The 26,929-nt window shown below is 37.3% G+C and overlaps 1 protein-coding gene across 1 annotated transcript; it reads left to right on the top strand.

Annotated features, from left to right (window-relative positions):
• The first annotated feature begins 1,029 nt into the window (after positions 1 to 1,029).
• On the top strand, positions 1,030 to 26,881 carry LOC149277658 (gamma-butyrobetaine dioxygenase-like). Its single transcript, XM_089502634.1, has 7 exons — positions 1,030 to 1,257; positions 2,443 to 2,557; positions 12,000 to 12,198; positions 21,580 to 21,685; positions 24,980 to 25,176; positions 25,415 to 25,581; positions 26,703 to 26,881. The coding sequence occupies exons 1-7, from the start codon at positions 1,045 to 1,047 to the stop codon at positions 26,879 to 26,881; spliced, it is 1,176 nt and encodes a 391-aa protein (XP_089358760.1). The 5' UTR covers positions 1,030 to 1,044.
• Positions 26,882 to 26,929: the final 48 nt, after the last annotated feature.

Below are 26,929 nucleotides of genomic sequence, written 5' to 3'. Positions count from 1 at the left end.
ATGTAACAATCCGAGGCCACATGGTTCCTCCAGGCTTTCAGTAAATACTGTAGCAGGAGGCTGGGGGGAGATTAGTGAGTTGCACAGTCTCCTGCTGTGTCTAAATAGCCTGGTGTCACATTTCACCGAGCACAGGGAAGGATCTGTGTGTCGGGGACTCAATGACAGGCTTAAAACAAGCCGTCTGCTGCCAGGAACTGCATGTCTGCAAGGAAGTAACAAGGAGGAAGGTAAAGCAGCACATTGTCTCAGGGCCTCCATGCAACGATCAGGCCTCACGGTTAAATCAAAATCATTAAATACTGTAAATGCTGATCGAGACCCAGGGGACCGTACGGTTGCACAGATACAGTTACTGCTGCTATGGGTTTCGACAATCCCTGTAATGCATGTAGTAGAAATACAACCCTCATGTAATCGGTCTCTCATTGTCACGTTGTCATTCTTTGGACAATTTTATTGTGTATGGTAAAAGGAAGTGCTCGTATCGTGTGTAAGTGGGCACCGGGCATCAATATTGTATGTAAATACGATCTATTGTTAAAGGACATCCATAAAGGTGTCCAAAAGGGTGTCCATAAAATTTCTTATGGATATACATAGTTCAGCACAAGTCCAAAAGGGAGATCTGAGTGGGAGTAAAAGAGTATAATGCTAAAGGTATAGATAGCTAGAAATCTGGTGTGAGAAAATAGAATATATCATCCAAGAAAACCCTTTTTCTATATAATGTATAATATATAATATATACTGTATATATACCCACAAATAACATATCTATATATTGATTTGATTGTCTGTTTTGATTTTGTTTCAGGATCCTTGGAGTAACTTCTAGGAATTGTATAACACAGATAGAAACTCATTATGTGGGCCACTGTAGCTAAACATTTATTGAAGGCCAAAGTCCTCAGTTGTGCGGCACACACATCACTGAAGGTTCAAAGGAACAAACTTGCACGTTCAGGAGCCTTACTTCATTTCACCCGCTGGCAACACAGAGCCAGAGTAATTCTTGATGATCAGACACTTCACGGCGGTACAATGATCCGGAACGTGGAACCTTTGCACGCCGAGCGCTTTGTGTGTGTGCATTGGATGGATGGAGGCCACAGTGTTTACCCCTACGTGTGGCTTAGAGATAACTGCCAATGTCCAGAGTGTTTCCTTAATTCCGCCAAAGCCAGAAAACTTCCTATTGAGAACCTCGATGTCAACACTGGTGTAAAAGATGTGACCCTAATGGACGACAAGAAGGTATATTCAAATCGATCTCTCATTTTGTTCCTGAAGGTATTAGGTTGGCCCATTCCAAAGCAGAGATAAATTAAATATTATATTTTTATTTTTCTGCGTGATTTTTTCTAAGAATTAAGATTCCATTTTTGCGCAGGGACCTTATTGCACTTTTCCATACATCTCCTTGCACTGCGAGTCTACAGCAATTAGCAAGATCTTTGCTTGAAAATAAATGAATTAGTATAATTACAACAAATTTACCAGCAAGAATTTACTGTAAGCAGTAATTTCGTTAATATAGAGTTCTACCTTTGTGAAGGTTAATTTATTTCAGCAAATCTGGAAAATGGATGTAAAGGGATTCCCAGACCATTAGTGCTTTGATGTGATAACAACTATTTGTGTTTTCTTTTAAATGCATATATGGTTATTTAGGTAAACATAATTAAACAAAAATTACTTTAATGTAACAATTGTAGAATTGCAATTAAGAAAATGATCTTTTAAATTAAATACACAGCGAGGCAACGTCAGGTTCTTGTACTGGAAAAACCCAATTTATTATCCCATTTGATGGATAAAGATGAAGGACACTGACTGTGACATAGTTGTTGGCAAACTCAGTCACTTTTTAGAAACCATACATTTTATATTGTAATTTTCACGACATCATCAATGTCAGTGGTATAACAATTGCATAAATTTGAAACAAATATCAAATCCGGATTCTGTTGTGTTTACCACTTAGAGTTTATGTAACTTTTTATATATGTATATAAAAAAATATGTACTATGGGAAACAAAGTTATGAAGCTTCAAAATGAAATACCAATCAGGAATGGGAGGTTGTTTAATAAAATAGTAATGGATATAAAAAAAATAGTAGTGGTGATGTAAAAAATATCATGAACGGGCATACCTAGGGTACAAAGGAATAGTTCCATGGCTGCTTTATGTATTTGGCTACTATATGCACAATTCACTATGCCAACCATTTACCCATCTGTCTGTAATTAAGATAAAGCTAAGAAATATTTAAAGGAAAGCAAAAGTAAGGAGTAGTATGAAGAGACAAAAAAAGCATACAAGCACCTATTTTAAGACTAACCACTACAAAGAGAGCTATCGTGTCTTATGACTTTAGAATTTCTTTACCTGTTTTTTGTAACTTATGTAACCCAAATATGTCCTTTCCAATGACAGATTTGCGTAACTTGGCCTGATGAACACCAGAGTGAGTTTGATGCCCAATGGCTGAAGGAGAGATGTTTTTCCAAGCAGTCCAGAGAAGAGATGCAAGAGGAACTGTTTGTGCAAGGTATGAGAATAATCATTTCAATTTTCTTATTTTTGTCATATTTGTTCCACTTTTCCTAACAGTCCTTGATTTGACCAATGAGCTCTCCAAAAAATGAGTATAATTCATTTTACACTGATGTGTTTCACAAAGAACCTTAGTGTCAAGTGATTTAGGAGGATGCCTCGGGCCTCTTGAATGGGGGGTTGTCACCATATCTCCAATGTGTAGACGTAGGTCTGACCCCTGCCAGGCACAGCGCACACCTTAGAAATGTGTGGGAGACATGCACAAGAGCCTATGTATATATTGCCATTTAAATGTGAAAAAAACATGGAGTGTGTAAGGCGTGGGGGATGGCTTCTTGTTTGGGGTTCTGTTTGGTCATGGACTGGTCCTGGTTACATTACCTTATTTTCCGGTGGAAGTCCTCGTTACTCATTATTGGCTAAGCACTATATCTACCCTCAAGAATGATGCCAGTCATATTTACTTCTAGTCTCTAAAGTGCAGTCCTCTCTTTTACACATAGGGCACTTGGGTTAGATTCCTACAGAATCTGCCCATGAGGTCACGGTAACAATTGAAAGGGACCTCTCAGCTATCAATACATCGAATGCATGCCATTATGTTTTATCGTGTATGACTGTTTTTATTTTTTTTGGTCAATACATATGTGGTTCTTGGTTCTGCTGCTCTAATTATTTTTTATGGACTTAAATGTATGGGTAAATCTGGCTGTAGTCTAGGTAGGAACATCAACAAATTAGTATGTGTAAAATCCAACAGAATGAAGGCACCTCCAAGATGACACCAATCACAATTGAACTAAATAAACAGAAAACTCTGTACTCGCTTGTCTCAGTATTTAATCAAATAAATCTTTGCTTACAGGAATGAGTTGACATAGGAAGAATCAGGCTTAACGTGTTTCTCGTGTCAGTTTTATGTTTTTCTCTTATGGTAGTATTGTAGCCATAACAAGAACGTGCAATGCTCCTAGTGAGCTTGTATGAAGTCATAATTTGGTATCTTTCTCATGATCAATATAGTTATATATTGATACCTCACAGCCTAGGGAAATAACAAGGGCAAGTATTACAAAGCTGTGATTGATCGTGTTGTAGTAGGTTTTGGGCAATGGGGATCACACATCATTGTGGCTCAGAGGTACCGGAATTTAAGGTCAGGACAGGACAAACCAGTACCTCCTGCTTATTGTTGGAATACGTTTTTCCTCTTTTTCGGACAGCTAGTAAAATCCAGGGCTCTTCCCTGCTCATTAGTATGAGGTACTGGCTTCAAGGCAATATCACCCTATCCAAGAGAAAGCCATGCCCTCCAACTGTATATAGTGCTTGTGAGAGCCCCGTGTCTGTGCATCACTATCTTCTAGGTATATCCCAAAACATTACATATTTTACCAAAAAACGCAAGATACTGTTCCGAACTGAATGGCTAATGAAAGCAAATAACGAAACACAAACTCACACTGCCTATTCCAGAGAATGCCCATTATCATTAGTTTTACAGCATCTAGTGTCTCATAAAATGTACTCTTTTGCTCTGGGGACTTCATAAACACATTCCTTTCAATACACACTAGGCGAAAGCAATGGAAAGGCATGAATGGAACTAGTCAAATGAAAATGTTATAGGAACAGTTAAGTTTAGAGGGTAACTACTAGACGCCAAACTACCCAGAACTGCAAATTGCCAATAAATATGTAAAAATAACTATTATGGTTATAATTCTGCATTCAATGTTAAAGGGAAAGTTCCAACTATAGGTTTTCATAGTATGGGAAATAATACTACTACATACATCAGATCCTATTGTATTTAGCTATAACATGTATATGACTTGTATTACTCTCTTGCTTACTGTTTGGGTCCCTGGGTCTCCTCTCCATTGGGCTTTTGCCTTTCAACACTCCTCATTTTCTCTCTTTCATGTCATCTTATCAAGACGCAATGCTTTACGCCACTTCTCTCTTTAAAATAGAGTACATATGTTTATAGTGAGCAGTTCAGTTTTTTAGCATGGTGAACCTAGGCTAAAATCTTGGGTCTTTGTTAGGACAATCATGCAAGCTCTGTATTTGAAGTGCATCAGTGTGTTCTACTGCTGAGAGTCACGCGTGTTCATCATCATGCAACGGAACTTACTGCGCATAGGGCAGCAATGATCAAGTATGAAATGTTACCCTACGCGACACTGGCCTGAAGCAAATGTCTTGCAGAAGCTGCCAGTAGAACATCAGTAATACTAAGAGTCTAAGAATATAAGACTTTAACAAATTTCTTCTCCCACAAGGGTTGAGGTTTATTCGTTGTATAATAAATAACCGCTTTTTTGTCATCTCACAACTAACTATTTAGTAAATTCTACCCCTTCTATACGCTGACATATTTTAAATCCACAAATATCTAGCAGTGAGGCTGCCAATCGTAGAACTATTGCTTAATCTGATATCACTGATGATGTGAATGGAATGTGTGGACACCTACAAAAAATACCTAATTTTCCCCAAAACCAAATAAGTCGGTCGCCTTGTCTCCTATGTTTCCCTTCTGAAAATTAATGATAGTGTCATAATTCAGAAGGCATCTCTCCGTGGTATACATTCCATTTGTCTTATGTGTTCCAAGAACATCTTTACATTTTCCATACTGTAAAAATGAACTTTGTGGTTTTGGAAGATATAAATATTTAATACACTATCAATTTTATACTTTGGATCACCGCAAGAAGTAAAGATTTAATGCACAGAAAAAGTCAGTTGCTAAAATATATATATTTTTAAAACAGATAAAGGAACCCAGCTCTCCCACCATCATTGTATTCAATGTACAATCTTTAAAAAGAGCTTTATTTGAAAGGCACTTTTCTTTTTCAAGTCACTAAGTTAAACTTTTCCAGTTAATACAAAATGTACTCATGTTTTTAACCTGCCCCAGCTGCTGTCTTTAGAACTTTGTTTAAACTTTGAGGGCTTGTGGTAGATTGGGAGATACTTTGTATTCAGATCAGAAATAAGGCTAAGTTAAAGCTGTGTTTAGGTGATCTAATCAACATAGCTGGGAACTTTCCAGGGTAGGCTAAACAAAGCACCTCTTCTTCTGGGTGTGCCAGGACTAGTCACACATAATGTTGGGGCTAGCCCCAGAGGGCCTTTAGTTGGAAGGAATTGGGCAGGGAGCAAGGGGATGTAAGCAGGAAAGAGGTGGAACTTGGGTGGGGAATGTGCTCACCTCCACTGAGAAGGAAGAAGCTGAGACTCAATAAAACAGGGCCTCACTCGGAGACTCCAGGTCGAACTCAAAGAGTCCTAGAGACTCAGAGACTTCAGGTCAAACCCAGAGACCTACTACATGACCATGTTAAGGAACATGCACACATGTTTTAAAAGTGCTTCTTCATCTGCTCTCCAAATATTTATGTAAAGGAGATCTCATATTATGCAGAAGAAGTCGGACAGCTTTTGGCTTTAGTTCCCCTTTGGCAGGGGTGAGAGGGAGCTAGTTATTCCTTAGTAAATTTTCAAGTGGTCAGCAGTTTTAAGAAGCCAGTTTCTAGCAGGACCAAGGAGAACTCTAAAGGTCTTTATCCCATGAACAATGTTTTTCCAGGGCTGAAAGAGGCAGCATTCTGTTGAAAAAGCCTATACAATGTAATGTTATAATGTTATGACTTCATGCATACTTGTACACTTGTGTATTACACATAGGATACACAAATTAGTACATAAAAGGGGACCTTCGAATAGCATATTCTGCATCCCGAAGGCTACCTTAATTGTTGCTAATTAAATTAAATACAGTTCATTATAATGAATGGAAAACACAGGAAACCACCATGTTTAAGCTGATCCCTCGTGCAAAGGGAACTACAATATTTATGTAAAGAGCGAATTACATGTATCGTACTTATGAACAATCCTAATAGTTTCCTTTCCCTCTGTAGTTCACATTATGATATTTTTTTCACCAGATGTTAAACAACCTGTTTGAACTTAATAAAAAAATCTGATGTGTTTTATGACTTCCATCAAAATGACATAGATCAATGAAATCTCCATGTTAGAGCTACATTTTCTAATAATGATGTCAATTAATCAGTGCAGGCTAAAGAAAGACCTTGCAAATTAACTTTTGAAAGTGACCTCACTGCGGAAAGATGCTTTGTTCAACTCAATAAAGCAAATGATGTGAGACTTTCCTTATTTTTCATTACCTGAAATCCTTTACACTTCAAGAAGATTATCACTTACTTTATGAACAGCATTGATTGTCTAAAACTATACTTGCGAGGTCACCTGAATTCTGAGCAGGGTTAGATCCCCTGCTTGCATGCTGTTGCTTAGGTCTACCGATTGTGGATTACCATTGGGTTTTTACTTTTGTTGCTGTGTTATTGAATCCTTCTACTTTCCTCAGTATATTTTGCATCCCTGTAAAGAGCAACAGAATATATCCCCATACAAATCAAATAAAATGAAGAATGTTGGATCTTCAGCCTGTGATGACAATAGGAAAGCAATGCTAGTGAATGAGTCACCATTATTGTTCTTTGCACCTGGAGACCCAGATATGACCTTCTAAAGCTTGCTTTTTGTCTTCAACCAAACTTAAAAAAATGTGAAACCTTATCTTCAGGTTTTGAATGATATATATCTTGAATCAGTAGAAAATACCACATCAATGATCAAAACAAGAATAGGAAATCTCCATTACTTCAGTTACAATATCTATGACTCTCAGCCAACCAGTGACTTAGGAAGTAATTGTCTAACAACAGCTGGTGTCCTGCAAGTTGACTAATGTGCTATTTATTTAACTACAGATGGCCAGGAGACATTATCAATTACTTTCAGTGATTATGATACAAGTGGACATCCTTTTTTGAGTTTTATGTGGCTTTTCAGTTGTTCTGTAAAAACTGCTATTAATGTGTTGACCAGATTCTTAAGTGCATGTTATAGGCCTCTTTCTTATTAAAATTGAAAGAGCAGATATCTTCAAAGGTTCAGTTTACAGACCAGAAGATCGGTTTCCATGTTATATATATATTATATATATATTGTGACAGAAAGCAGGGGATGATAATGGAGGGAGTTTATATATCCCCTTATATTTTGCAGGGTGGTTACCCACAATAGTTTCTACTAGCCCCAGGGAGATGTATTGTTAAGAATGTCATTATTGATATTTGTTATTTGTGTGTTTTGGGTCCCTGGGGTGGAGCATTTGGAGAGTAGGGCGGGCCAGTGCTCCACTCCACATTTTGTGAGCAGCCGAAGACCAGCAGGTGAGAATCCAGTCCGGAGATTCACAGAAGCTCTCCTACTACTCACCTGGTTCCACTAATTAATGGGAGAGGCAGTTAAGTAGCCTCCTGATCTGAGAGCAAGAGAGAGATCATTTAGCTCCCTGAGTGAGAGTGAGAGAGCTGCTAAGCTACTGAGTGCTGTCAATATTACATACAATTTTGTTATTTTATTTAGTTGGAACGGATAAGCCGTCCAACTGCAGCTAGGCTGGAGAACTGTGTATTAGTTAGTGCTCACGAGAGCAAGGCTTTTTGTTTTGATTTATTTATTTTCTGTAATGCCTTTTATTTTACCCTCCTCGTGTCTGAGCCGTCTCTGCAGCCTGGAAGACTGTGTGTAAGATTCCCGGGCAGAGTACCAAGTGAAGGGGTATTGTGTCACAATATATATATATACATATATATATATATATATATATATATATAGATATGTTCAAAAGATGACCTTTAGTTGGCTGGCTATACAAATAAAATGTATTACTAAAGAAAAAAATGTTATTGTAAGTGGTGGTATTGTCTCTGATGTTATCATCTTCTTGCATTGCCCTCTGTTTTTGGAGATATCAAGGCAAAAACAAAATAAAACTTGTGCCATGCTTATCAAGGCAAAAAAATCCATTCTGGGGACAAGTTATATATTTAAAGCAACTGAACTGGAATTTTTAAAACTTGGGTTCCTAGTTGAGGTTGAGGATAATTAGCTAGGAAGTAGTGGAAAATCTTGACCTACAGCAATGACCAATGTTTATTTCTTTAAGGAGTAGGATACCAAGTTATATTTTTTAAATTTTTCAAAATATCCCTTAAAAAAAATGTATTAAATAAATAAATAAAACCTTCTAAAACAAGGAGGCAACATATGCTTTCTTCCAGTGTCTTCTACAATGTTCCAACACTGGACAAGAAATAAAATCAGCCCACATCTGTAGATGTTACAGAATATAAAGCAATGATCAACAAACAGATTGCATGCCCCACCTGTCTGCAACACAAATGCATACCTTAAGCATCTACATTATGAATGTAAGAGCCTGCAGGCATTCTGCACGACTGTCAGAAGTCTACATTTCCACTAGACAAGTTACACATAACATTTTATCATGTTCCGCTGTATTTTTTTCTTTGTGCTAGTCTTGTCTTGTCGATTTCTCTTCATACTCTGACACTGGGAAGTGTCAAACATTAAGAAGTCTAGAAAATGAATTGGCTGCATTAGATGCCTCATTCTCTCCAAACGTCTCCAGAAGAAATGGGGTGGCATTGGCTGTGGTTCGTTAGAACTTGTAGTAATGTTGAGTAATGAGAGTTTACATTCATATGGTCAACTCAACAGTGGCATGATTGTCCGCCTTATCGTCCAAATCATTTTCCCCAAAGCCAACCTTTCACATTTCTATACACTATCAATAGAATCAATATACATATATGAATGAAAGACGTTACGTGTAAACTGTGGGAGGCAGCCTTCTTCCTTTTCTATAGAGCTATATGATTATTCCTGACCATTATTTTTTGCTCCTGTGGTTTGATGGAAGCTCTGGCTGAAAGGATCATCACGTTCCTTATTACTACTCACATCCTTCTTACATCATAACCGTCTGACATTACATAGCCAGCGGCATATCAAATAGGCAATCTATACAGTTGGCAAATATTTATGCCTATTTCCTGATGCTGTTTTCTATATAAAGTACGTCTGATGTATAGTTTTCATATTTAAGTCATTTTGAAACACATTGATTGCAGATATTTTTGCGTATACATTTTACAGTTGAGGAATTAACATTTAGAACAATCAAGGTTTTTACGTAATAATTGCAGTTAGTAATTGTTACTGTGGCCTTTAAAGAAATGCATTTATAATTCACATGAAAGCAGTGCGTCATTGTTTTAGTTTATGGCAAGCACTGATTGTTACTCCAGGTCTGAACTCCCCTGGTGACCCAGAGATAATTTATTAGCGATGACATCACCCATCAGAACTTCAGAGTAAAACTAGGTGGTGGCAGGCGTTGTTGAGAGAGAACGGGATTCTGAAACCCAAAAATGTAACACGCAAACTTTTCATTATAGAATACAACTACAACATACACCATTGAAACAGAGTATAAAAACATATGCAACATCCTATTTAGTTCTGAAGATAATAAATGACCCCACTAGGAACACATGTTCTCTATTTATCTATGCCACAATGCCTCTAATCGTTACAAGAGATAAGCATTTAGGTTTCCTTGCAATTAACGTTCCTTCATGAGAAAATCTTTAGATCGTAAGAAACCCATAAAAAGTTTATTTTATGATTTTCATATGTCCAAAAAATATTTACATATGTTTACCAAGAAATTATCAATTTAAGAGGGAGCTCTCAAAAGTTGCAACTACAAACAGGATCATGAGGTTCTGCTTGTAAATCATACAAAATAATTGAGGTCTAACTTTACAATGCAAATATCGTCTGGTTTTGTTTGCCAAGTGGGTCTAGCTGTCCGGAACTTATCATGCTATGAATTTATTTATGAGATGTGTAAAGATTTTAGTCATCTGCAGATGATGCCAAACAGCAGGGCAGAGATTTTGAAAATTGATCTACAGAAAAACATATGATGGTTCCGTTCAACAGATTTTGAGATTCTATAAAGGGTGGAAATCTGACATTGCTGCACAACTTAGAGATAACTCAAATATAAGATTACCCAGAGCAATTGTTACATAGCTTCTGAGATCAGCCAAGTGGGTGATATAAAACAACAAGCCTACACACCCTACCATACCTTGACAGGCCATCTGGCACACCATGCAAATGGCCAATGGGTTGATGGCCAACAATGCCACATACGGTAATCAATCGATCTCCCGCTCCAGCAACAGTTCAGGTGCCCCAGTGTGTGGCTACTGGCTGGATATGCCCGGCCGCATGCTATGTGAACCTAAAAATTTAACGTGCATCCTATGACAATCGACCGTCAGACACGCTTAATATCATTAGGCGGCCAGGGCCAGTCCGGTCTTGTGGTTTTAACGGCTACAAGGGAGCTATTTTATCTTACTAGTGGCTATAAATGTTCAAAAATTAGGATAAAGGGAGGTAGAATAAAGGCTTCAAAAGCTTTATGATGATAGTTGAAGGTCATGTCTGTTGCAGACAAAAAGTCTCTGTATCTGTATGTTTGAGTTAAAAGTTAGTCTGTAAATTTCAAACACTCATTGGAAGACGAGCAATGCAGAAATTCTGTTTTGACTCGAGACTCATCAGTAAATAATCCCTTACAGATCTGTAAATGTATTTCTACATCTGTCACATGCATGTATTCTATCAAACCAAATATGTTCTATGGAATGCATTTATATAATTGGAAGCATCTGTATCTGCGTATCATCTCCAGTCAGTGGGGGGCTACCAAAACAACGAGTTCCCACAGTTTTTTCACCTGTACCCCACACCAACCAGTTGTAACCATCTTCCCATGACTGAAACATGCTTACAGATCCTTCAGTATTTTTGATGATTAATAATGTGTGAGTTACCACATACAGACACCATTGTCATATTTCCCTAACACATACAAAGTCCACATTATTCCTGGCACCTACTATCCCCATGTCATAATTCATATCACATTCAGATTACATTTTCTATACACATCTTCAAATGCTGCTTTATTGTATTTGCCAAGAAGTGTGTTTCTCTCACTTTACTAGAATTTGTCCCGCTTGTTGCTTATTACCAAGACTTTCAGGAAAGTAACTCAATGAAAGGTAGCTCTGTGTCCTTAATATTTTGGGGGATCCGGTCTCTGCTAATTCCCTTTATTTTTTCTTCAAGTAACAGGGTTTAGGTGGCCATGTTCTCTAATTGGGAGATATGTACTTTTGGTATACGTCACTCTTGTTTTGGATTCCATAGGCACATGAATGTTATGTCTTGTGGAGCGGGATAGGGTGTCCAGGCAGTGAAACTGAAAAGCTGTAAAATATATAGCTGTGCAAGTCCAGATGGATAAATGTCATTATTCCCAAACTAGACTACTGGAAACGGGGGTTCTCAAGGGAAGTGTGAATGGACCACTGAGCCTGTGGCTTTTACTAAGAACATGTGATTCATTTATAACCAAGTACTCTATTTTACAGAACACCATCACTGGGGATGTGACCTGCAGATTCCTACCATGTCCTATGAAGATGTCCTTAGGAGTGACCAAAGTGCCTATGAATGGCTGTGCGCTCTACGTAAGGTGGGAATCGTCCTGTTGGAAGGAGCTCCAGTCAAACAAGGGGAATTAGTTACACTTGGCAAGAGAATAGGATATATGAGGCTTACATTTTATGGGTAAGTGCATGCATCGTAAAAACCCTACTATATGGTACCTGTTGATTTTACTGTTTACTGTGGCTATATTAGTCCTTAAGCCACAAAAAATAGAATTTACACAAAATTATACAAAATTGCCTTTCAAAACCAAGGTAGGGTTTCAAAACTTTAAATATTATGTACCACACATGTTAATTGAGGCGTTTTTAGTTCTTCTGACTGTTCTAGATTTTGCTAAAGCAATCCCCTTCATACCATTTAACTTTCCCTTTTTATTTATTACGAGGAGCCTTTGTGTCTATGAGAGACTGGGATATAATCTGGCCTTTGGGTCTAAGAATAGTTAAAATAATAACAATAAAAATAATAAAAATAATAAATTATTATTATTATTATTATATTTTTGGGAAATAAATAATGAGGGCAGAAAATGACTGTTCATTGCAACATGGTAAACATCATGGTCCACATTTAACAAACATTGAAGCAGCAGTTTCTGAGAAGGTGAAGCAATTTCCAGAGCCTACATTTCCTTAAGAGGGATAAACCTCACATTCAATAAGTAACAATCCAGTTAAAACCAGTGATTGTACATGACACGTTAACTATCTGGGTCCATTAATGCAGTATCTAATGCCCAATATATTCTGCTTTTGCAAGAATTTGAACCACTGGTTGATACTTAATGCATATAGTCTGTTCCTTAAAAGAAAAGGTATGGTTATGTTTTTGCCGGCTATTAAATTGAATGCCTCAGAAAGACCGCAGTATTCATCATTCTAAGAAAAAGAGTTTATCTTTTGTAACCTGAGTGCAGAGCTGGCGGCTGTTAGCAGCAGCATTTCTGCAGATGCGCTATAACTGCAAATAAGTCTACATATTTACCATTTAGCCTCTGGAATTTTATTAACTGATATCAGGTAGTCGGCAACATACTAAGAAGTATGGGAAAACCATATGGAAACATAGCAAGCAAATATGTATAGAGCACACACTATAGGGTACCCACATAGACACTCAACCTTTCACACATGCACTCACAAAACAAATATACACACATTTTGTGATAAATATATATATATATATATATATATACACACACACACACACACATGTAGAGTACACAGTGTCCCTCACACATTTCTGTGAATGCGTTCTCCCTCATTCACACATAATCAACGTACGTACATTCACACAACGTCCTTGTTACTCGCACAGACAATGGCATATGTGTGAAGCTGATGTCGATTGCTTCTGTCAGTGTGGTTCAGACATGTCCTCTTTTACTAACTAGTAACACCACAAGAGCAGTCTACCTATAATGCACACATGTGCACATGGTATACAGTGTTGATGAATGAGATGACCTGAACCAGTGGCCGCAGTGGGAAAATACTGGTACTAAGCACATTCATCAGTAATATTATGCAGTTTGGCTAAAACTTGTCACTGTTTAAGCAGGGTAATGTGCCAATGGCACAGGGTGCTGGTATACATGCTCCAAAAATGTATGCGTGCCATTCATTAACATGCCTGGGGCAGCCATCCATCATTTATACAGTAGATACATTGATAACTTTACACGGACCAAAAATGAGAAACCTCTGGTAGTTATTCTGAATTTACAAAATGCTCAGCCAGTTTTTAATGATAATTCAATTTGTTTCATATACATATATTGTAGATTTAGATATATTATATTAAGTATGTTATTCAACTAGTTATAGATATTTGAGACAAAGAGAGAGAACAAGTTTCCAGAACCATAAACCATATTTCTCAGTCTCTTAGAGCTCTCTAATTTTTTTGTCTTTCGTGACTTTAGACTTCACACAGTAGAGAAGGAATGTGACAGATGTATCAGTTTCTGAATCTTTTTCCTTGAATAAACTATACTTGGTAGTTGCTACTGTTTGTTGGTGATGTGACAAGGTTCTGTTGAGCTTGCCAATGAAAACAGTAGGCACTGGGGTCGTCCTATATTCTTATTTCCTCGTGGAATTCCAGCTATGAACATACATCTGACAAATTCCAGATGTCGGGAGCATAGTATGTTGAGACTGTCATGGCCAGACGTGGAGGAAATATTCACCAGAATTTTCTGGACCATTAGATTTGCACAGACCGTGAGACCATAACAAATGCTAAGTTTAATTTTGCGGATTAAACATTAACTCTATTTCCTTCAAAACATTTCCTTTTGCACACAGTATTTATTTAACATCATGTATTATTATATAATTTGTTTGATTAACCAGGATTTCAAACCCCCCCCCCCCCAACATTTCCAGTGTCTGAAACGAGACATTTGTGTTGGGGGGCTGTGGTAAGAGGTGGAAATTAGTGGGGTCATGTGGTGCCGGATGTGGACTGGGCCAATGCCAGTCATGACCCCCCACTCTACCTGAAGAACCACTACGCAGCGCTCATCTGCAGAGCATCATGAGGTGCCCTTGTGGGGGTTATGATTAGATAGCCGGACAGTGCCACAAAATGATGGCTTTCTCCCAAAAAAACAGGACTCTTTGGAGGCATGGAAGTTGTTATAAGTTAATTCCCCACTGAGTTCAACTCTTAAGAATTCTCTATGGCTCTAACTAAGATTTTCCATGGTCTCTAAACTAGGGAAGGACACCTGTGGTTTCACCCTGAAAGATGGGCCTCATGAAATATTTTTATGAAACTTAAAGTACTTAAAGCTAAAAAACACCATATATCCCCCCAAAAAATCCCACATTGAAGCTATACATTGGGAGGAAATCCTCTTTGTGTTCACAATGGAAACCAGATTTCTCTTTGGGTCAACAGTATGGATTCATAAAACGTTTTAGTCTTTTACTTATGTTTGCTAACAAAGTATCCAGCGCTTTCTTGGATATATATATACTGTAGTTGATAACACCACTGTGCTATGATCAAAGAATTCTGTTGGCCAACTATACCGCAAATAAAGTCCTCAGAGAGTCCTAAGGAATTAATATAACTGCTACATTTACCAAATATTTCATGACAGACTACCATTTTGTTGACATCATAATTTTGCTGTGATTTCATGTTTTTGAAGGCAACTTTAAGAACCATACAATAGGCGCTTACCAGCAAAGGATTCATTGAGTAAATTTGTCTTAAACAACATCTGTGGTCTATGAGAACACTGCCATCATTAGGACTGCTTAGAGACTGGCTACATGCGTAAACATTTTTAAACATAATGCCAGTGGGTAGAAGCCCATATACATTTGGTGACTTGTTAGGGAAATGATGGAAACTGTGAAAATGGTCAATAGAGCAAAACTATCCAGAACTTGCAAAGTAGTGGTACGTAACCTCATCTTAACATCAAGGACAAGTTTTAGTGTATGAAGAGTCAAACGCCTTTTTTTTTAAATTACGATAAATAAAATTACTCAGAAACCACGTTGCTTGTGAGCTTTTGGAATCCTCTTTGTTATAAATCGATGCCTTTTTCCAGGATGTTGAGCAAACTCATCTGGCCCTTGTCAGTCATATTTCAAAAGACATGAAACACATGTGCAGCGAAGGAGCTTAGGATAGGGATTGAACGTGTTCGGCGCATGTTGTATCTTAGGCAGGAAGTTCCTTGTTATAAGGTACATTAAGGATTGTAGCGTAGCATGCTAAGCCTCCAAATTAGTGGTAGCAGATCTAAATTGATGGAAAACAGTCTTGGAGACAGATGTAATCTGGACAAAATATCAGCTACCTTATATAGACAAAACATGGCTTTAAGTGTTACAACTTACATTTGCTTACAAGGAGCAAACAGAAATATAGTGGGAAAATATAGAAATATGCATAAAACCTAATTATCACAGTGTCTCCAGATTCATCGATTTTGCTTTAGCTATTCCCTATGTGTTTTTGATTACCCTATAAACTCAAACTGTGTAAAGGCTATGCGGAAGCAAAGCCATAGTAGATGATCAAGCTGCAGAGAATGCAAACATAGGTCATCCAGTATTCGAGCAATAAATACAAGTGTAAAATAAACAGAACACCAGTTGCAGAACTAAACATTACATGCCCTGTGCATTTAATTGTATATGTGAAACACAATACTGACACTCAGCTGTCTTATTATCCAAACACTAGAAAGGACTTTGTCCAGTAATAGCAGTAATCTTGGCGTATAATATTATTATTTTAACGTCAGGGCGTACCTAGAGTATTTGGCACCCAGGGCAGATCCTGTAAAGACACTTTAATTAATGTTGGCACAAATTTGCAAAACTGTATGTCAGCTGGATAAAAACTAGAAAAAATAAAAAAAAATAACTTACAAATACATTAAATAACGTTTAAATAAATAACTGAACAGATATGATGCAGCATAAATCCCATCACTATACACTGAGCCAGACATTGATGGTAGTGTAGCATAACTCCCATAACTATATACTAAGCCAGACATTGATGTGGTAGGCCTCTGCCCCTGTGCCCCTCAAACAGCCTGCCTGTGCCACCTCTGCCCCTGAAACAGACAGCCTGTGCCACTTCTGCCCCCTAAAAAGCTTGCCGGTGCCGCATCTCAAACCCCCTAAACAGACTGCCTGTCCCATTTCTGCCTCTAAACACTCACTCATTTTACCACTCCGGATGGGAGGCTGTTCCATTTATCTACCACCGTAATCATAATTTATCTAGCAGTTTGAAAACCTTTTAAGATGGGGGTCCTCAAAATAATTAACTCAAATGGTATATTTCAATTAAATATCTTTGGGAACCATGAATTTTAAATAAGGTGGCAGTAGACTGTAACATGATTATTTTCATAAAAATAGGATTCATGAGACTGAAGCAAAATAGGTTTTAGCCCAAGAGGATTTTATACTCTAGGAGAAAAACAAGTTATATAATTTTTATTTTTGTTACCATTTCCATGTATAAGTTCTGTAGAAATTCTCCTTGCCAAGTCTGCTTCGTAATCTTAAGGCTGTTTCACCACTGTGACCAGAACAGCCAGGGAATCCCATCCAAGATGTTTTTTTTTCTTTCTTTCTTTCTAGTTTCAGATAGTAAATGCTTCAGCTTGCATTCATTCCCTTTCCTACCACCCCAACTAAAAGGTTAACAATGTGTTCTGTGGACAAGGACTCCCTCTTTGTCTGAAACAGTTTAAAACTCAATACAGAGGGAGAGAGAGAGCGAAATGAGGTTCTTGGCAGCGACGCCGCATTCTTTCCAGATTAGAACATAGAAGCAAGACTTTTTTCCTTCACCATAATAAGTTGTAAGCCACATATGACTTAAGTTAATGTCTTCCCCTAGTACAGTTGATGAGCACAATATGAGCATAATTAAAGGAACATGGTTGTTGCAAATGTTCATACAATAGAATAGGGGTTGATGACAAAGGTTGTTTCTCATTACTAGGACTGGGAATGAGATGTTTGGCTCGGAATGAGATCTTATATATACAATCAAGAAGCAGTATAAATAATTGCAGGAAGAGTTAGTAAAGACCAATAATGTGCCCATTTCTTTGAGCCAAAATTTATTTGTCATTCTGATGTGGACAGATGGAAAATTTATTTCTGTAGACCTATAACACCTTCCAAGTTGATGATTATTTAAGAGCTGTTTTTAACCATCTACGTGTAGCCTGAGAGCAGGAGCTGCTTCCCCGCTGTGTACGCTTTTTATTTCAGTTCATTTAAATTCATCCTTCTTATTTGGACAACCCTTTGAATTTTCAGCACATTCCTGGATTAGGGGAGTGACACCAATGGAATTCACGGCCGGATATTTATATAAAAATGTATTGATAAAAATGTTTTTCAATGAGTTGTGTTTTGCTTTATGAATCTCGACCTATATCAGATATTGAGATGAAGAGGAGTTTATGTTAATCAACCGGTCTCTGGCATACTCTACACGCTTTCAGTCCTACCATACAATGAGGATATCACTTGCACCATTATAGAGCTGGTATAAATATAAGATATTGAGGTTCTATCATGATTAATAATATCTTGGCTTAACAAAACAATAGAATGTTGAGGATCTAACTGTTGGCTAGTCATAGGCTAGTCACATAATCACCTAGGTAGCTACTGTTTGGCTACATGTCATAACCTACGTATTCCGATCTAAGACGTATAAGTTAATCTTTTAATGCTGGGACTACTGGGGGAATCATTGGAGAAGAGGTTTAGAAACAATGGAATGAGTCACATCGGTTCACTGATGAAGTGAACGTTCCAGCTTTACAAACATGTAAAGTGTATTGTTCATAAGTAACCCCCTCGGTCTCTTATCCGTACTCAATTGCTAAGCAGCACAAAATATGATTAGCGGGTAATTTGATGAAATTAGTATTTAAAAGTGATTATGTTTTAAATAAAAGTACCCGGAGGTAAAAAATGATTGGTCACTTTTCCAAATCCAACGCTTTTCAAGTCATTATACCGAGTTAATAAAGCTAGTAATGTTTACAGATTAACTTTTGTCGTATGTATATAAATTCACTTTATGTAAATGCCATGGGATTTCAAGATTTGCATGCTTATTCCTCCTCATTTAATTATTAATCATTGTCTATTGGGTTGCACCCAGCAAACATTTTGAGCTCCTACAAAAGAGGGACATCAGAGGAGGAGGAAAGAGGGACTCTGGGATTTGGGTTGTAAAAAAGGGAATATTCCTCCTAAAAAGGACGCTTGGCAGGAACGTTATTGTTTATGAGGTCTATTCCACATGTGCTAGTCTTGAAAATAAATAATGTAAGCAGTTCTTGTGTTATGACCCATATGTGTTGTAGCTCTTTGTTTGCTTTTTAGAAGCCTGTAGGGCTAATATAAGGTAGCAGCAAACACTATTCTGTGTCTCCAATACCTTTTTTAATACAAATGTAACCATTTATAGCATGTGTTAATGAGTCCACAAGGCCTCGATATAGATCTAGAGGGTAATTTTTTACTGTGTATAATGAAGCCATGCAAATGTCTGTAGGTGGGTAAGTAAACTAAGTCATTCTGTAATTCTAGCAGTTGTTAATATTGTAAGTAATATGTTTAGTTGCATAAATGTGAAAATCACACCTTGATGCTATGGGAGAACAAGAAAGTACAAGCTAGACCTTCAAAATCTGTGTTACGGATGAAGCATAGAACATTCAGGTGACTATTGATACATTTAACCCAAGTACATAATGACATTTTAAAGTTATAAAAAAGTTGTTTACAATAATAATAATATGTCCTTTCAAAGCCATATGGTTATTTTTGCCCAACTGAGGAAGTTCCATTCCTAAGTAAATTAATTTGTATCCAATCTCGCTTCCATCAACTCTTACCCTTCTGAAGCAACTATGAACCTCTCCAGACTTTATCAGATTAATTTTATGGCCAAGCCAAGTTGCTCAAACCAGCTAAGTTCACTAAAACTGACCTAATTATCCATTCACTAGTGAGACATTGACAACCTACTCAACAACAGATGAGTCGATGAGACTACCAACTTACTGTAGGTTGCTATGAAAGGTCTGTCTGCTTAGAGAAATTTGATTTAAGTAGACTGTCAAGTCGGAAGAAAAAGTTCAGTACACTTAATTTAACTACCCTGGAGAATGGAGTTTAACCATGGATTCTATTAAGCTCGACAGGGCCACCAGACTCAACAGACTCTCATGGCAGCTTGAATGACAAGCTTGACAATCAAGTCCACAGCATTCAAGTTGAACTATATAAATAGTGCTTATTGGGCCACAGAGAAGACATGCAAGATTGTCTGAAATAGAATATGAGATTGCTTTCACTTAATAAATATGTATAAATATGTAAAAAAATATATTATTCCTTCTTTACATTGGGAGAAAACTAATGATGACAACTCTTTCCAAACTTCAAAGACACGAACACGTTGTTTCTATACTTATACAATGTTAAAACACTTACTACATCATTGACCTCCAGATTTTCATTTTTTTGGTGTCAAAATTGTGTTTTAAAAGGCATCTGGGAGGCAGCTGTATAGTCAACAATATTACATTGTCATATCATTAGACTTCTTTCCACTTAACTCATAACATGTCACTTTGAGACCACAAAGACATGTTTTCACCTCCTCTCCACCAATGTCGTTTAATAATGTATACAGCTGGTATATAACCATTACAATATTAAAACAAGAGCCACCTGAAGTGTGCAAGTTCGTGATCTTGTTACTTGAACAACACAGGAGAATATATTGCTGTTTCCAACTGAGCAAGGTTTGTTCCCTTTTGTAGCACATTCTTGGTGCGCTGGCTGAAGGGTGCATCCATTACAGTAATCATGATTATTGGTGAATAAGCACCGGTATAAAGACGATACAATGCAGTCTGTTTTCAGTACTTCGTATTTTAACCCAACTATGAATGGGTATTATTCGGCCCCTTTCGTTACTTTAAGTTCAAGAAATAGTATGTATTTGTTGGACAAAAAACTGCAAGTTACAATATATATATATATATATATATATATATATATATATATATATATATATGTATATATTATATATTTAGGGGTTTTTTGACTCACAGTTTTTTAGGGGGTTTTGACTCACAGAGTAAACATGTATATTATATATAGTAGAAGTTCCTTCTGTTCATTCATATTGTTGGTTCACTGGAAAATCCAGTTGTATGCTATCTATTCATCAACTAAAGAGTTAGGTTGTATTGAGTAATATGGCTGAAATCTCTCTAAATTCATTAACCCCAAATATAAACATTCAACATATATAAAGTAAACACATCACAAACTATGTGCTGCATTATTAATTAAAAAATAAAACTCTAAATTATTTAATATAACTTTTAACATAGGTTCCATCCTAGCTGATGTGGATATGATTATGCTACATTTAAATCTACTCCCATTCTGATGACCACCATTGGAAAAAATGTCATCAATGAGGTCTATTCACTAATGTGCACAAATAAAAAATCCCTTCTAAGCAAAGAAACCGTTAATAGCTCAACCGCTGTTATATATCTAAAAATAATGTCAAATTTCCAAATGCCTGAAAGCCTTGCTGTTACATATCATCATCTATTTTTGGAAAGGTTGAAAGTGTTATTCAAAGTACCGTTGTTACGTATACTCAGGAGTTAATGTCCATCATGAAGATAACACTATACAACTCCAAGGTGACCCAACATACAATAAACAAGCAGTTAAAGACATAGGTCGTTATAGCATACAATATGACATCTTGTATTTCTGCTTCTGTTTATCTTTTGTAAAAGAGCCCAGAAATCTCACTTCCACAAGAAATAGGGTCCATTTTCTTCTCTGTACATGGACAATAATATGATGTATTGATGTATGAAATATGATGTATCAACTTAATGTGATAATGTTCTTGGTTCATCGCAATATATCTGTTGTCTTGAAGGTACACCTGGCAAGTCCAAGACAAGATAGATGCAAATAATGTTGCCTACACATCACGGAAATTAAGCCTTCACACAGATTATCCAGCTCTTCAATATCCTCCAGGGGTAAGTATCTTTCTTTAACAAAATAATAACCCCTACTCCACAGAACACAATGAAATTGGTGTTACCGCAACTGAGCTACAAAGCTACAGAACAGTGTATGTGACAGCCAGCCGTTTTGGGAGGGGTGTCATTTCTAGTGCTAAGGCTTGGAAGGGTAGATTTCCACTTGGCAGCTTAGAGCTTGTGGTAATATGAGAACAGAATTATACGATCCATAATTATGTGCTTGTCCATTCCATGTTCCATTGTTGAGCATGATACCTGCTAATTTGGCACCATGTGTAATGCTCCAAATCAGTTTTTTAAAGGGGCATTCCAATGTCTTATAGAGCCCCATCAATGAAGAATGTATATTAATGTGCTCTGTACTTTAATATGCATTTGTTAACCTGTAGAAAAAAAAAAAAAAACTTTAGGAGAAGCTGCAGTTCCAAAGCTGCAGCACCCCACTCCTCATGGTCCTAATGTTTGCAGCAGTTTTTGCAAGAGGAGAAATTATAATTTAAAGGGGACACACATATATATCATATGCATTAAAATGCATCTAATGGCTGGCGTGCACCTTCCGGTGAATAGACACCAGATCCAGGTTAATCGCTGGCCAATTCGTTACGTTACTGCCTGAGAGTAGTGCATTTTTCTTAAATTAGGAACATTTTATCCTGATCAATTTTTCCTGGTGGCCAGCACCCAGATTGCACCCACATGACTTGCCACAGCAACCAGATTACACACAGGATTTACCCAGATTGCATCCACAAGAGTTATCCAGCACCCAAATTATACCCAGAGTGGTCTCTGCTCTCAGTCTGGCTCAGGCGCACCCTTTATTCCTTCTATAGACAATACATACATATGTTACTCTATCCTTACAAATGCAGGCCCATAAACACACATGCCTGTACACTCACACATACACCACATTCACACTTGCCCTGAACACTCTGTCTTAAACTTGCCCTTGCAATCACACACGTTCTTGCCCTTAGACATACTTACCGTAACATTCCAACACTTTTAAAACACAGACACACACACTCTTTCTCCTCTTTCTCCCCTATCTCTATCTCATGTCTTTCTTTCCCTTTTCTTTTTGATTCTCATTTTTCTCATTATCTTACCCACTTTTCTTTATCTCCCCGATTTCTCTTTACTTCTCTTACAAAAACTTGATCATGATCAAAAATATCGCTCACTCCCGTGCAAGGCAATACCATTTTACCTAAAGTATAATGGGCCACGGTGGCCCTACCATAAGAGTAGATTGAACAGGTGTCTACGGCCACATTGATCCAATAGGATCCCAAGTGTACATGAATGAGGTGAAGCAAAGATTCCTTGTATATACTGTGTGTGTGTGTATATATATATATATATATATATATATATATATATATATACACACACCTTTATAATATTTAGATGAGGCTCCACTAATCAATTTGCTTAGGGCTCTAAGAAACTTACAACATCCCAAAATTACGGGTGATGCTTCCCATAGCTTCTGCAGGGGCAGACCTTATGTGTCAAAGTCACGTATGAACAAAGATGTCAAAGCACCTTCTTTATCTAAACCCTGGAGAATAAACGTTTTCTTAAAATAACATTTTGTGTTTTAAATCAATAACTCATACAGTCGACTGGGAAAACGGTAAACATACAAAGAGAAAAAAAACATAGGTACGCCATTGTATACATGAGAACAGATGTGTCTGAGCTCATATCAACGTGTCTGCCAAGAATTACACAGACAAATAGGATTCAGAGGTCCTGTACCGTTCCCTGCATCCTGAGTAACTACGCTTTTACGCGCACACTTTGAAAGTAAATCCAGGTTTTATTATGTCATCAACTGGCTTCTTCTAAAAATAATTAGCAATACAAACTGTATTCAGATCAAACTTTAGTACAATAACGATTACAAAGGTAGGCTTCTCTTGACCACAGCAGCTGTCCAGATGTTCCGATAACTTTAACGCACATGAATGAAGTAGCGTCCAGTTTCGGTACCTCTTTTACAAATAAAAACAAGAGACACTTCTTTATTTCAAAATTGTTATTAAACGTCAGATATGGAATTATTTGTCCGCGGTGCGGACTAAAATAACTTCAGCACCGTGACACTCAACCTTTATAAATATGTTACAAAGTGTCTAATATCATTAACACAACAAATTTGACACCATATATATCAATAATTTATTGTAAAAATGAAAACAAACAGAACCAATTGTAACCATTTAATAACCACTTAATAACCAAATTAATAACCTGCTGGTATGGGCGTGTCCACCTGTATCCCTGCTGGAACTGCCGGCGTCCCCTAGCGCGGCAGTCACATGACCCTACGATTCACAGGGGCGCCTGCCCCTGGAGTGTCCTGCACTTACACCTCTGTGCACCACAAGTAACCATACCTAGATGGTTAACTCCTGCACCGTACCAGCTTAAAACCAGAATACCCGGCAAATGCCAAAATTAGGGGAGGGATGGGCGGGAAAATTCTCTTGAAAATAATTGCCCCTATAGGCCACGACCCTTCCTTATATACCCCCCCAGGCACGTGCCACCAATACTTAACGCTTTCAGTGCCAAAATTTCCGCTTAGTCATGCCTTAACCCCTTAAACAGGCTTGACCATGGGTACCTCGTCCGCACTACATTCATGTGGCCCCTCTGTCCAATTCTTTCCCTCCGGGCTGTTCTTTATGCCCAGCATGCTAGAAGTTCTGGTCCAACACTGCCTCCAGATTATTAGCCAAGCATTATGGGAGTGGGGTTCATTCAGGATCATAGCATACACTCATGTTTCATTAAACATATATGGAGCTGGAACAGAACCAGAAATTAAGTTGTTAACTTTACATTTTAAGATTACCCAAACTCCGATTTATTATATATAATTCTATATATTTTGCTTTCAGTACCAGATGTAAGAAGAACTTTACTGTCCAGATGTTAAACATGCTTTGTTGGTTAAATGTGTATATATTTAACAGGATAATCATTTTGATTAAGCTGTCCTCTTAAGGATTTCCACTGTGATATTTTTATGCAGTCATTTCTACAAAAAAACACATGAAAGTTATAAGAAAGCCTGAACTTTATTTCAGTGAGGGGTACTCCAAAAACAAATGCCCGTCATTTGTTCTAGATCTGTAAAAACCACCACAATGGCATACTAAAATAATCGACAATATCCTTTTCGTGCGAAAGGGTCTGGTAGTTCGAGCCAAAGTTAGTTTGTACGAAGCATGCAGATATATAACAACTCATTTATATCGCACGTAACAGGTACAGTTTCTCCACTGCTTGAAACAAGCAGAATCTGGAGGTGAGAGTGAAATGGTAGACGGGTTCCACGTGTGCCATCAACTTCGAGAGCAGAATCCTGAAGCATTCAACATTCTCACATCTACGCAAGTTGACTTCACGGACACTGGGGTTGATTACTGTGATTTTGCACTGCAATCCAAACAACAAATTATAGAGTAAGTGTACTTGGCCTGTTAAGATTATCACATTCTTGATTATGCTGAATAAACTAGAAAATATATTTTTTACGAAGCTGATATTTTTTACGAAGCTAATGTCTGCCCTCCACTGGTGGAAAAGGGTAAGGCAGTTAAAGATGAGAGTGCATTCTACTAGTGTTCCTAGATGTAATTTTGTTTGGTAATACTTGAATTTAGTTTACTAAATTTGAAATTATGATTCTTTTTCTTCTAGATTAGACCATAATGGTGGTCTCCTCCGGATTAATTTTAATAATGCAACAAGAGACTCAGTGTTCAATATCCCAGCTAAAAAAGTCCAGTCATTTTACTCGTCTCTGAAGGAATTTGTCAACCTTCTGAACAGACCAGAAAATACATTCTCCTTCAAAATGAAACCAGGTTAGTAAATAAGTTAACTGTATAAAATTCTGGAGGTATGATTTGCTTTTATTAAAGATGGTTGCCAACGGTCATGATTTTCAATATGATTACTTCAGTTTCAACAACTTTTAGCAGTTGAAGGGACAATGAGTGAAGGACAACAATGCCTTTTCCTGCATTCCATCTAGAGAACACAAGACACTCTCGTTGATCAGAAGAAGGCAAGAAAGCCATACTGAAGCAATTTCCAATTGTGGCTCAAAAAGGGAAAACCTTCTTTAACTCCAAAATGGATCCATCTGATTTCTCCCTGGATCAACAAGCTAGTCCTGTCCTAATAACCAACTATATCCTGTATGCTAAAAAGTAATCCAGCCCAATCTTAAAGGCAGCAATTGAATCTGGTAACACACTGTCTATAAGTAGGGACATCTACATTGTAATTGTTGTTACTGTTTTAGATGATTATTCCTTTCTTCGAGTGTGAATGGAAGTCCTCCATTCTTTGTACAGTCCTATTAATGAACAGGTCATCAGAGTGTGACTGGTATTGTCGCATATATAATCTAGGTTAGCGCTCCAAAACAAAAAACTAGTTTTAGCTAATTTTGTTCCAATATACTCTCTTTAACTGCAGACGTAGAGGCTGCCATTTTTTCAGTCATGTGATCTTCTGGATGACTTTTTATGCTCAAACACCATACTGAGCTGATAATCTATGGCAATCTATGATTAGATAGAGTATTGCTAGTAATAAGAACTTGGTGGGTATTCAATTTAGTATCCATGGGAAATGAGGGCGCGAGTGTCTGGGTCTGTACTATTATTATTATTATTATTATCTTTTATTTATATAGCGCCATCAGTTTACGCAGCGCAACTATGGGACCTTTTACCCTGTTTTACAAAATGAACCCTTGTTTCCAAAAACGCTTAAGTGCTTTAAAAAAAAAAACTGACATGAAAACCTATATCCTGCTTGTCGTACATTATTCACTTATTTTAATGTATTTTCTTAGCTGAAAAAACATTCCATTCATGTACTAATAATGCATCTCCAGTTTATTTTATTTTTAGGTGTTTATTATATTTAGCTAAATATTGCATTTCACATGAATTAATTGTTGCTTTATGATCAGGTCAAGTGGTGACGTTTGACAACTGGCGAATTCTACACGGACGCAAGAGCTACCAATCAGGAGTAGAGGTATCACGCCATCTGGAAGGCTCCTACCTGGACTGGGATGTAGTCATGTCCAGAATGAGATCTTTAAAAAGGAAACTTCAGAACCAAAATGGATTTCCTCCTGTACTGTAATAAAAGAATAGGAATGTGTAAATGTATGGCGAAACGTAAATAGCAGGT

This window comes from Sceloporus occidentalis, unplaced genomic scaffold (assembly GCF_023333645.1).
Source record: "Sceloporus occidentalis isolate IW3139 unplaced genomic scaffold, rSceOcc1.0.p SCAF_207, whole genome shotgun sequence".
NCBI classification, from domain to species: domain Eukaryota; kingdom Metazoa; phylum Chordata; class Lepidosauria; order Squamata; family Phrynosomatidae; genus Sceloporus; species Sceloporus occidentalis.
Note: the sequence above shows the minus strand (reverse complement) of the source record. Positions and strands in the feature narration are given on the sequence as shown.